Below are 12,813 nucleotides of genomic sequence, written 5' to 3'. Positions count from 1 at the left end.
GTCTACTAGTATTGTTTCTGATCGTGTATTTAGAGCTGATAATGCTCCCTCTCAACTTCTCAATGTACTACTGGATGATATTTTTATTTAATGAATTTCTATTGACCGTCAAAAAAAAAAAAAAGCATAAGGGGGTTTTCCTACCAAAATTAAAGAAAAGAGGGTTAAGTGTTCAACAAAACAAACATAAGAGGGTTTTCCCATCAAAATTAAAGAAAATGGGGTTAAGTGTTCAACAAAACAAACATAAGAGGGTTTTCCCATCAAAATTAAAGAAAATGGGGTTAAGTGTTCAACAAAACAAACATAAGGGAGTTTGGCCGCAAATTTCTCAATTTATATAACATTAACATAAATTTAATGAAAATAATTAATAAATTCTATAAATAAAACTAAATAAATGTGCTTATTGCACAATACTTTTAGCTAGTATATCTCTTCTATATAATAAGTGTGTAGATAACGGGAATTCTTGGTTTTAGCGGTTTTTTATTTTTTTAATGTTAACTTTAACGGAATATTCTTATATTTAACAGAATATTCTTATATTTAACGGTAGTTTGTAAATACTTAAACTTAATAAAATAAAATAAATAATTAAAAAATTAAAATAGGATATTTTTGAGATATTTTACAATGATAATTTTTTTTAAATAATAAATAATTAAACAAATTAAAATATGATATTTTTTTAGATATTTTACAATGACAATTATTTAAAAATAATAAATAATTAAACAAATTAAAATAGGATATTTTTAAGATATTTTATAATGATAATTATTTAAAAATAATAAAATTATTTTATAACTTAAATAAAATTTAATTAAACTTAAACTCACTTATTAGAATAATATCATATTAAATATATAATATAATATATACTGTCAATTAGTAACAAATTGATTTTAAAAAAAAAAAACTAACAAGAAACTTAAATTAAAAATATATATATAATATTTAATATTACATTAAACATATAATATATAATTATCACTCCCAAATTCAAAAACTAGAACAAACATAAATTTAAACAAAAATAAATAAATTATTTAATTACAATATAATATTTATTTGAAATTTATATGACATTAATATATATTTAATAAAAATAATTAATAAATTTTATAAATAAAACTAAGCAAACATATATATTGCACGTTGTTTGTATCTAGTATATATATATATATATGCTAAATTAAGTGTATAAGTTTCTATTGACCAGATCATATTTGAGTTATATATAATATATAATATATCAATCGTATTTACAAATATGTTTAATTAATGATATGTTAATGTCTCGATTGAAGAAGGTGGAAAAGGGTGACCCCGTTAGTCAGAACAACAAATATATGGGAGAGAGAGACTTGTCTCATCCACACGCAGATGCATTCTGTGTATATATATATATATATGAGAATTTTTTTACAGGGGCTTTACTTTAAGCCCTACCGGTAGGGCTTTTAGTGTTTCTCGACCCGTGAACAGTTTTCGGTACTACTTTTTTTTTTTATGACCGTGTATATTGCAGCTATTTAGAGCATCCTGCAAATTTTCAGAAAATTTTGAATAGTTTACAGTACTGAAAACTAGGTTCAAACATGTTGTTTTCCACGCACATAAAAAAATTTAGTCACACATGCAACAAATTTGACTCACTTGACAAAGTTTTCTTCTACTAATCCAATTCACTTGACAAATTTTTCTTCTACTAATCCAATTCAAAGTCAAACTTAATTAATTTATTTCACCCTTTGCTAGCTTCCAATGAGCGGAGATAGGTGATACCAGCATTAAAATACTCGACAAGTGATTTCCTTGACGGAGCTGATTCTGCCATAATTGGATTATCCATTAAAGTCTTAGACCATTGATGAAGATATGGAAACTTGCCTGCTTCGATTAACTTCATCTCTTCAATTTCTTCCATCACATCAAGACATAAAGGAATCCATCCCACTGCTAAATCTAGATAACCGATTCTTTCTCCTCCGAAAAACTTCTTCCCTTCGATTTCCTTCTCAAGAAAACCCAAATATTCTTGGGCAGTTTCTATCAATTTCTCTTTCCCTTCTCCTTGAGCTTTGCAAGCTTCAAATGATCCCATCAAAACCTAGATAAAATAAGCATTCGGAAAAAAAAAATAATTATTTTAGGATTTTAAATTTAATTTAGTATAAAATGATAAATATATTTTTCAATTTAAATTTTTACCTAAACGGGTTAGACGAGTCACAAATGGGTTAAGCAGATTAGCACAAAAACGATACATTTATTATACGTGTTAAATGGATCAATACGAAAATCAAATGTATTATCCAAATTCATTTATTTCGTATCACTTTTTAGTTGTATCATCATGTCGTGATGAAAACTACCGGCATAAATTTTTACAAACAATTATTTATAGATATAAAGTTTTGTTTAGATTGTCATAAATTTTTCATAAAATCTTTTAATGGTTTTTACTTTTTACAATGTCTCACAAAAATGTAAAAAGTTATAATTGATTAAGATCAAAGGGGAATGAAAATCACAATTAATGATGATGCATGTATGTACCTTCTCATCACTAAACTTGGCCCAAAATCTAGCTTTGGCTCTTTCATAAGGGTGTTGGGGAAGCAAAGGCTTTTCTTTCCAAACTTCATCAATGTACTCAAGAATGACTAGGGACTCAGGTATAGGTTTGTCCAAGTGTAAAAGAACAGGAACTTTCTTAAGAATTGGATTATACTTGAGAAGAATTGGACTTTTGTTTCTCAAATCTTTCACCAAGTACTCATACTCCACACTCTTTAGCTTCAACGCCCACTCTACTCTGGTACATAATACGCTCGTTCTCGAACCAATCACCTTCACTTCTTCCATATCGTCTAAAATCTACAACAAATATACAAATACATATATATATATATATGAGAATTGTTAAGGAACATTACTAGTGCTCAACACAACAAGCAGGTGGCATACCGTTATTGGTGGAATCTAATATCGGATCTCACACATTTGACTTTAATAAGAATCATGGATACTGCTAACCAACCATAAAGTGTCACCTCATATGATGTTGGACACATTAATATGTCAAATAACAACATTTTATATATATATATAAGAATCTACTACAAATATATAGTAAAAAAAAGATTAATCTCAAAATTTTAAAACTAAGAGAAAATTATAGTACCTGGAAAGCTAAAAAAGAAAAAGGAATATAATTCGTAGTTGATATGATCAATTGGTGTGATGGACTAGTATATATAGTGTAAAATTGTTCATATGGCTATTCACATATACCAACCATACACAAAGTGATGTGTATGACTTATTCTTCTTTCAGATTCATATGGCTATTCACATGTAAAGTGATGTGTATGACTTTTCTGCCGCAAGTCATTTTGTTCGATAAGGCAAACAAGTGGAAATCACATATTTGAATAATATTATTATTATTAGGGGCATGGTGTAAAATGACCTTTGATGTTGTATGAAAGTAAATAAATGTCCATGTTTTTAATTTTGTAGTAAAATAGCCTAATTATCTATTTAATATCACATATTACCAAATACACCATTTAACAAATTACTATTTTATTCTAAATATTTTAATATTATGGTAAATGTATATTAGTTTTGTTTAATTAGTTTTTATTTTAAAGTTATTTTGATTTTTTTTTTCGTTTTTTATGGGTTGTTGAATGATATATTATACCACAAAATATATATACTGAGTTGAAAAATAATATACCATCAAAACTTACAAAATTATTACTCAAAAATGTATATACTATATATATATATCATGATACAAAATTATATACTACCACTATGTATAATAAAATAGAAATTAAATATCACAAAAAAAAAATTATATACCATACTACAAAAAACATATACACTAATTGAAAAATAATATACCAACAACCTATAAAAAACTTAAAAAATCAATATAACTTTAAAATAAAAACTAATTAAACAAAACTAATATACATATACCACTATATTAAAGTCATACAATCCTAAATAAATAAATAAATTATAAAAAAAAAGGTAATTTAGATAATCAACAATGTAAAAGGGTCATTTATCTACAATTTTAAAAATGAGGACATTAACTTCTTGATAGCTTTATTTTGGGTCATTTCCTATAATTTTTCTTATTATTATTAAACAAAATAATGAATATTATTATTATTAAACAAAAATTGGGAACAAAAGAAAGAGAGTTTATCAACTGACCTGGAGTTTTAATTAAGACATCCCAAATGCTGGGCCCACGGCCGTCTTTATGGGCCATGCCTTAGACCTGGTAAGCAGACGTCGCCGTTCCGAAAACAAAGCCCATCGTAAACTGGGCTCTGCTAAGCCCATTAGTGTCCAAATTAAGGGCCTCCTCAGGCCCAGGGAATGTGGCCGCGTCTTCACTGAGCTCCACTGCACCAGCATCGTAGCTGATTAAAAACTGATCTATACTCAGTAGGAGAAGGATCAGAGATGGTGGGATTCTCATCTTTAGAACCAACAAAGAAAGAAGGTATTGATAGTGGTAGTAGTGGGTGAGTGGTTTTATTTTATGAATATTTTTGTTTGTTTGTCAGTTTTGGGGACAAAGAGATCAAAGTGAAACCCATGCAAATCCATAGCAGTTGCTGGGGTGGGTCCTACCAATAATTTACTTTTTATATTTTTGTTTATTTATTTATAGGTAATTATAGGTGTGAGCTATATGTATATACATTTTTTATAGAGAATATGATCATTCGGTACTTTATGTTTTTGCAAAGTATCATTTTGGTACTATTTGTTTTCAATAATGCTCATATGGTACCATGTATTTTAAAATCGTATATATTTGGTACCCTAAACTCAGATTTGATAGATAAAATTTTGTCAATTTAATCAAACTACTATCAATTATGTAAGTTACAAATTTAAATTTAATTACATAATTACATATAAAATTTTGTCAATTTAATCAAGCTGCTATCAATTATGTACCCAACCTCCCTCAATCGTTGGAGTCTAACCACCGCCACTTCTCAAGCTCCATCTCAGCCCCACATCGAAGAGGCCCACGAAGACCCATCACCCATCAGTCCCAGCCATTCCATCACCTGCCCTTCCCCTGCTTCCAGTCGTCGCCTCCCCATTTGAGCCGCGTGACAACCTTCCCATCCCAGTCGCAAGGAGAAGAAGAAAGAAGAAGAAGAAGAAGTCGGTGAAGAAGAATTTTTTTTTTTATGTTTTTTTAAATTTTTATCTACTTTAAATTTAATTTTTGTTTTTATTAGTTATTTTAATGATTTGGTTATTGTAGTTTAATATATGTTTGGTTTTCAATTTAATTAAAATTAGTATTCTCTTTTTTTATTTTTTTTATTTTAAATATTTGAATGGATTTCTTAATTAAAAATTAAATAATAAATAGTGTGGACCAATGAGGAGCCGCTACATAGGCGCTTACCTGACACTTGACGGCTATGTACTTACAGATGCCAAGAAAGTGTGACGGAAGATATTTTAGCCGCAAAAAAAAAGAATTAGGTATTTAAGTGTCATAATTTGAAAAACTTATGTATTTTTGCCGTAAATATCCCTATATATATTTGTCTTAGTGCGGTGTTTTAGTAGTATGAACGTTTGACCCGCAATCATGTCTGACATGGTTCAGGTTCGGGTTTTGAAATTTAAACATCATGGGTTTGGGTTTAGACCCGAAACCCAAAATTCATGAAAATATATTATGATTTTTTTTAATCATTTCTAAAACTAAAAAGAAAACTCCAAAATGAAAAATGTGAGCATAATATATATTATATATTAATTTTTAATACAAATAAGATTTTCTAATCAAATTTTGGGGTGCAAATGTAATACCCCTTATAACTTAGAATAAAAATTACATGTATTAATTGGTATTAATAAATGTAAAAACTATAAATATCCATTTTATAGAAAGATTGTAGTTTTTTTGTTTTAATTTTTATACATTTTGTAGGGGCTTGATTGTTATAAAAATACTTTTCGGTGTTTTTTGTTAACATTTGTTAAAAAATTAATAAATTAAAAAAAAATTTGAGTGAATTCGCCCTTGTGTATGGTTCTAGTTTATTTACACACATGGTTTAATTAGATTGTTTTCTTTCTTTGGATAGCTAAGACGGTTGTTTGAATATCTTCTTTGAGATATTATTTTGTCTTCAAAAGAACATTATATTCAGAAAAAATTCACATGCATGTTAAAAGAAGTCTAGCTTTGAAGAGAAACAAAACAAAGTTTGTAGTACATTAAAAGCATTCATAGACATTGTCAACTCACTTGACAAATTTTTATTCTACTAATCCAATTCAAAGTCAAACTTAATTAATTTATTTCACTCTTTGCTAGCTTCCAATGAGCGGACATAGGTGATAGTGGCATTAAAATACTCGACACGTGATTTCCTTGATGGAACTGATTCTGCTATAATTGGATTATCCATGAAAGTCTTACACCATTGATGAAGACATGGAAATTTGTCTGCTTGGATTAACTTCAACTCTCCAACTTCTTCTATCGCATCATGCCATAAAGGAATCCATCCCACTACTAAATCTAGATAACCGATTCTTTCTCCTCCGAAAAATTTCTTCCCTTCGATTTCCTTCTCAAGAAAACCTAAATATTCTTGGGCAGTTTCTATCAATTTTTCTTTCCCTTCTCCTTGAGCTTTGCAAGCTTCAAATAATCCCGTCAAAACCTAGATATAATAAGCATTCGGAAAAAAAAAATTATTTTAGGATTTTAAATATAATTTAGCATAAAATGAGAAATATATTTTTCAATTTAAATTTTTACCTAAACAAGTTAGACGAGTCATAAATGGGTTAAGCATGTTAGCACAAAAACGATACATTTATTATACGTGTTAAATGGATCAACACGAAAATCAAATGTATTACCCAAATTCATTTATTTCGTGTCACTTTTTAGTTGTATCATCATGTCGTGATGAAAACTAATATAAAGTTTTGTTTAGATAGTGATAAATTTTTCATAAAATCTTTGAATGCTTGTTACTTTTTACAATGTCTCACAAAATGGAAAAAGTTATAATTGATTAAGATCAAAGGGGAATGAAAATCACAATTGATGATGATGCATGTATGTATATATATATGTATGTACCTTCTCATCACTAAACTTGGCCCAAAATCTAGCTTTGGCTCTTTCATAAGGGTGTTGGGGAAGCAAAGGGTTTTCTTTCCAAACCTCATCAATGTACTCAAGAATGACTAGGGACTCAGCTATAGGTTTGTCCAAGTGTAAAAGAACAGGAACTTTCTTATGAATTGGATTATACTTGAGAAGAATTGGACTTTTGTTTCTCAATTCTTCCACCAAGTACTCATACTCCACACTCTTTAACTTCAACGCCCACTCTACTCTGGTACAGAATCCGCTCATTCTCAAACCAATCACCTTCACTTCTTCCATTTTCGTCGTCTAAAATCTACAACAAATACATACATATATATATATATGAGAATTGTTAAGAAACACTATTAGTGCTCAACACAACAAGTAGGTGACATACTGTTATTGGTGCAATCCAATATCGGATCTCACACATTTTACTTTAATAAGAATTATGGATACTGTTAACCAACCATAAAGTGTCACCTCATATAGTTTTGGACACCTTAATATGTCAAATAACAACACTTTATATATATATAAGTATCTACTACAAATATATAGTAAGAAAAAGATTAATCTTGGAAATTTTAAAACTAAGAGAAAATTATAGTACCTGGTAAGCTAAAAAGGAAAGAGGAATATAATTCGTAGTTGATATGAACAATTGGTGTGATGGACTAGTATATATAGTGTAAAATTATTCATATGGCTATTCACATATACCAACCATACATAAAGTGATGTGTATGACTTTTGTGCCGCAAGCCATTTTGTTTGTGGCGCAAGCCATTTTGTTTGATAAGGCAAACAAGTGGAAATCACATATTTGAATAATAATATTATTATTATTAAACAAAAATTGGGAACAAAAGAAAGAGAGTTTATCAACTGACCTGGAGTTTTAATGAAGACATCCCAAATGCTGGGCCCACGGCCGTCTTTATAGACCATGCCTTCGACCTGGTAGCAGACGTCGCCGTTCCGAACACAAAGCCCATCGGAAACTGGGCCTTGCTAAGCCCATTAGTGTCCAAATTAAGGGCCTCCTCAGGCCCAGGGAATGTGGCCGCGTCTTCACTGAGCTCCACTGCACCAGCATCGTAGCTGATTAAAAACTGAGCTATACTCAGTAGGAGAAGGATCAGCGATGGTGGGATTCTCATCTTTAGAACCAAGAAAAGAAAGAAGCTATTGATAGTGGTAGTAGTGGGTGAGTGGTTTTATTTTATGGATATTTTTGTTTGTTCAGTTTTGGGGACAAAGAGATCAAAGTGAAATGACAATTATATCCCTCCCATGCAAATCCATAGCAGTTGCTGGGGTGGGTCCTACTAATAATTTACTTTTTATATTTTTGTTTATTTATTTATAGATAATTATAGGTGTGAGCTATATGTATATATATTTTTTATATTACATTTTTATACATATTTGTCTAATATATATATATATATATATATATGAGATATTTGCGGCGAAAATACTTAAGTTTTACAAATTATGACACTTGAATACTTAATTAGTTTTACAAATTATGACACTTGAATACTTAATTCTTTTTTTTTTTTGCTGCTAAAATACTTTCTGTCACATTTTTATGGCACCCGTAGGTACCTAGCCGTTAAGTGTCAGGTATGCGCCTACGTGGCAACTTCTAATTTGTCTAATAAAAATCAAAATATTTAAAAATTAAATAAAAATAAAAAAATGATTTAAAATTATATTTAATTAAATTAAAATTAAATATTATTAATTAAAATCCCCAAGAATAAAAATCTAATTAAAAATAAAACAAAAATCTGATTATTAACTAATTAAAAATTAAAACATTATCAAAATTAAAATAAATTTAAAACAATTAAGAACTAAAGAATGAATTGTTTCCAAGATTTACAAACCCAAGCTGATAAGATCAGATTTACAAACTCATTTCATATTCAAAAACCTATTCACAAACCTAGATTTACAAGATTCAAGCTAACCCAAACTCAAGAACAATTACAAAATCTATATTCCCAAATCATAAAAAAAATAACATTTCAATCCAATATAATAATCAAAACAAATTTCAAAATCCATACAGACATACAAACAATTCAGATCTCAGATTCTTTGAATGAAAAAAATCAATTTCAGAATCAAAACTAATATCAAAATATGTACATACAACATTACAAAATCAATCAAACATTACCCAAATATGAATAAAACCCCAATTTTGAAGCAACCCAGTCGTCCTCCCCCAAACCCAGCCCCAGATCTTGACGAAGCTTGCAACCTTGACGTCTGAGTTTCGGAGAAGCCAACGATATGTAGAGGTAGACATCCAAGGTCAAAAATCGGAAAAAGATGATGAAGAATGTGGAGGGAGGCACATCCCAGCCATGCCTCTGTCACGAAGCTTCGCCTTGAAGCCACCAATATCACAAAGCTTTGAAGATCCGCCCCATTGAACAAAAAATGAAGCATCGGGAGATGCCCAACCTCCCTCAATCGTTGGAGCCTAACCACCGCCACTTCTCAAGCTCCATCTCAGCCCCACGTCGAAGAGGCCCACGAAGACCCATCACCCATCAGTCCCAGCCATTCCATCACCTGCCCTTCCCTTGCTTCCAGTCGTCGCCTCCCCATTTGAGCCGCGTGACAACCTTCCCATCCCAGTCGCAAGGAGAAGAAGAAGAAGAAGTCGGTGAAGAAGAATTTTTTTTTTATGTTTTTTTAAAATTTTATCTATTTTAAATTTAATTTTTGTTTTTATTAGTTATTTTAATGATTTGGTTATTGTAGTTTAATATATGTTTGGTTTTCAATTTAATTAAAATTAGTATTATCTTTTCTTTTTTATTTATTTTAAATATTTGAATGGATTTCTTAATTAAAAATTAAATAATAAATAGCGTGGACCAATGAGGAGCCGCCACATAGGCACTTACCTGGCACTTAATGGCTAGGTACTTACGGATGTCAAGAAAGTGTGACGAAAGGTATTTTAGCCGCAAAAAAAAAAAAAGAGTTAGGTATTTAAGTGTCATAATTTGAAAAACTTAGGTATTTTTGCCGTAAATATCCCTATATATATTTGTCTTAGGGTAGTGTTTTAGTAGTATGAACGTTTGACCCGCAAACATGTCTAACATGTAACTCGAAAACTCATCAAATTCGGGTGAAATTCGATTCGAACCCGACATGGTTCAGGTTCGGGTTTTGAATTTTAAACATCATGGGTTTGGGTTTAGGCCCGAAACCCAAAATTCATTAAAAAATATTAAGATTTTTTTTAATCATTTCTAAAACTAAAAAGAAAACTCCAAAAAGAAAAATGTGAGCATAATATATAGTATTAGCATATATTAATTTTGAATACAAATAAGATTTTCTAATCAAAATTTGAGGTGCAAATGTAATACCCCTTATAACTTAGAATAAAAATTACATGTATTAATTGGTATTAATAAATGTAGAAACTATAATTATCCATTTTATAGAAAGATTGTAGTTTTTTTATTTTAATTTTTATACATTTTGTAGGGGCTTGATTGTTATAAAAATACTTTTCGGTGTTTTTTGTTAACATTTGTTAAAAAATTAATAAATTTTAAAAAAAAATTGAATGAATTCGTCCTTGGGTATGGTTCTAGTTTATTTACACACATGGTTTAATTAGTTGTTTTCCTTCTTTGGATAGCTAAAACGGTTGTTTGAATATCTTCTTTGAGATATTATTTTGTCTTCAAAAGAACATTATATTCAGAAAAAATTCACATGCATGTTAGAAGAAGTCTAGCTTTGAAGAGAAACAAAAGAAAGTTTGTAGTACATTAAAAGCATTCATAGACATTGTCAACTCACTTGACAAATTTTTATTCTACTAATCCAATTCAAAGTCAAACTTAATTAATTTATTTCACTCTTTGCTAGCTTCCAATGAGCGGATATAGGTGATACTAGCATTAAAATACTCGACAAGTGATTTTCTTGACGGAGCTGATTCTGCTATAACTGGATTATCCATGAAAGTCTTACACCATTGATGAAGACATGGAAATTTGTCTACTTGGATTAACTTCATCTCTCCAATTTCTTCCATCACATCAAGCCATAAAGGAATCCATCCCACTACTAAATCTAGATAACCGATTCTTTCTCCTCCGAAAAACTTCTTCCCTTCGATTTCCTTCTCAAGAAAACCCAAATATTCTTGGGCAGTTTCTATCAATTTTTCTTTCCCTTCTCCTTGAGCTTTGCAAGCTTCAAATGATCCCATCAAAACCTAGATATAATAAGCATTTGGAAAAAAAAATTATTTTAGGATTTTAAATATAATTTAGCATAAAATGAGAAATATATTTTTCAATTTAAATTTTTACCTAAACAAGTTAGACGAGTCATAAATGGGTTAAGCATGTTAGCACAAAAACGATACATTTATTATACGTGTTAAATGGATCAATACGAAAAATCAAATGTATTTCCCAAAATTCATTTATTTCGTGTCACTTTTTAGTTGTATCATCATGTCGTGATGAAAACTAATATAAAGTTTTTTCATAAAATCTTTGAATGCTTGTTACTTTTTACACTGTCTCACAAAATGGAAAAAGTTATAATTGATTAAGATCAAAGGGGAATGAAAATCACAATTGATGATGATGCATGTATGTATATATGTATGTACCTTCTCATCACTAAACTTGGCCCAAAATCTAGCTTTGGCTCTTTCATAAGGGTGTTGGGGAAGCAAAGGGTTTTCTTTCCACACCTCATCAATGTACTCTAGAATGAGTAGGGACTCAGCTATAGGTTTGTCCAAGTGTAAAAGAACAGGAACTTTCTTAAGAATTGGATTATACTTGAGAAGAATTGGACTTTTGTTTGTCAAATCTTCCACCAAGTACTCATACTCCACACTCTTTAGCTTCAACGCCCACTCTACTCTAGTACAGAATCCGCTCGTTCTCGAACCAATCACCTTCACTTCTTCCATATTCGTCGTCTAAAATCTACAACAAATACATATATATATATATATATATGAGAATTGCTAAGGAACATCATTGGTGTTTAACACAACAAGCAGGTGACATACTGTTATTGGTGCAATCCAATATCGGATCTCACACATTTGACTTTAATGAGAATTATGGATACTGTTAACCAATCATAAATTGTCATTTCATATGGTGTTGGACACATTAATATGTCAAATAATAATACTTTATATATAAGTATCTACTACAAATATATAGTAAAAAAAAGATTAATCTGAAAATTTTAAAACTAAGAGAAAATTATAGTACCTGGAGAGCTAAAAAAGAAAGAGGAATATAATTCGTAGTTGATATGAACAATTGGTGTGATGGACTAGTATATATAGTGTAAAATTATATACATACCTGGTCCACATTTTCAAGTTAGAATATTTATGTTGAATGGTGATCTCATTTGTGATTGTATATGAGAATCTTCAAATGTCTGACTCAGTTTAATATAAGCCGTACGATGTTGAATATTGAATTCTTAGGCATTTATAATTAAAATATTTATTTTCTGAAAAGACAAAAATAATTGGAAGATAATGTATTAGTCATTACATCATGTCTGACTGAATTGGACTTTTCTACCGCAAG

The 12,813-nt window shown here is 29.7% G+C and overlaps 3 protein-coding genes across 4 annotated transcripts; all 3 read right to left on the bottom strand.

Moving 5' to 3' along the window:
* Positions 1-1,347: 1,347 nt before the first annotated feature.
* Positions 1,348-3,240, bottom strand: LOC133831624 (probable glutathione S-transferase). 2 transcript variants are annotated; one of them, XM_062261994.1, is made up of 3 exons: positions 3,194-3,240; positions 2,566-2,886; positions 1,348-2,116 (listed from the first exon to the last, which is right to left on the bottom strand). In XM_062261994.1, the coding sequence occupies exons 2-3, from the start codon at positions 2,872-2,874 to the stop codon at positions 1,751-1,753; spliced, it is 675 nt and encodes a 224-aa protein (XP_062117978.1). In that variant the 5' UTR covers positions 2,875-2,886; positions 3,194-3,240; the 3' UTR covers positions 1,348-1,750. The 2 variants fall into 2 exon arrangements, with proteins under 2 accessions (XP_062117978.1, XP_062117977.1); XM_062261993.1 differs by lacking the exon at positions 3,194-3,240 and adding an exon at positions 2,977-3,135.
* Positions 3,241-6,245: 3,005 nt separating this feature from the next.
* LOC133831622 (probable glutathione S-transferase) lies at positions 6,246-8,389 on the bottom strand. Its single transcript, XM_062261990.1, has 3 exons — positions 8,080-8,389; positions 7,175-7,492; positions 6,246-6,746 (listed from the first exon to the last, which is right to left on the bottom strand). Exons 1-3 carry the CDS (start codon positions 8,347-8,349, stop codon positions 6,381-6,383), a joined length of 954 nt encoding a protein of 317 aa, XP_062117974.1. The 5' UTR covers positions 8,350-8,389; the 3' UTR covers positions 6,246-6,380.
* Positions 8,390-10,971: 2,582 nt separating this feature from the next.
* LOC133831621 (probable glutathione S-transferase) lies at positions 10,972-12,595 on the bottom strand. The gene is made up of 3 exons (XM_062261989.1): positions 12,484-12,595; positions 11,862-12,186; positions 10,972-11,456 (listed from the first exon to the last, which is right to left on the bottom strand). The coding sequence occupies exons 2-3, from the start codon at positions 12,168-12,170 to the stop codon at positions 11,091-11,093; spliced, it is 675 nt and encodes a 224-aa protein (XP_062117973.1). The 5' UTR covers positions 12,171-12,186; positions 12,484-12,595; the 3' UTR covers positions 10,972-11,090.
* Between the last annotated feature and the right edge of the window lie 218 nt (positions 12,596-12,813).

This window comes from Humulus lupulus, chromosome 4, assembly GCF_963169125.1.
Source record: "Humulus lupulus chromosome 4, drHumLupu1.1, whole genome shotgun sequence".
NCBI lineage: Eukaryota > Viridiplantae > Streptophyta > Magnoliopsida > Rosales > Cannabaceae > Humulus > Humulus lupulus.
This window is presented reverse-complemented; position numbering and strand designations above follow the sequence as displayed.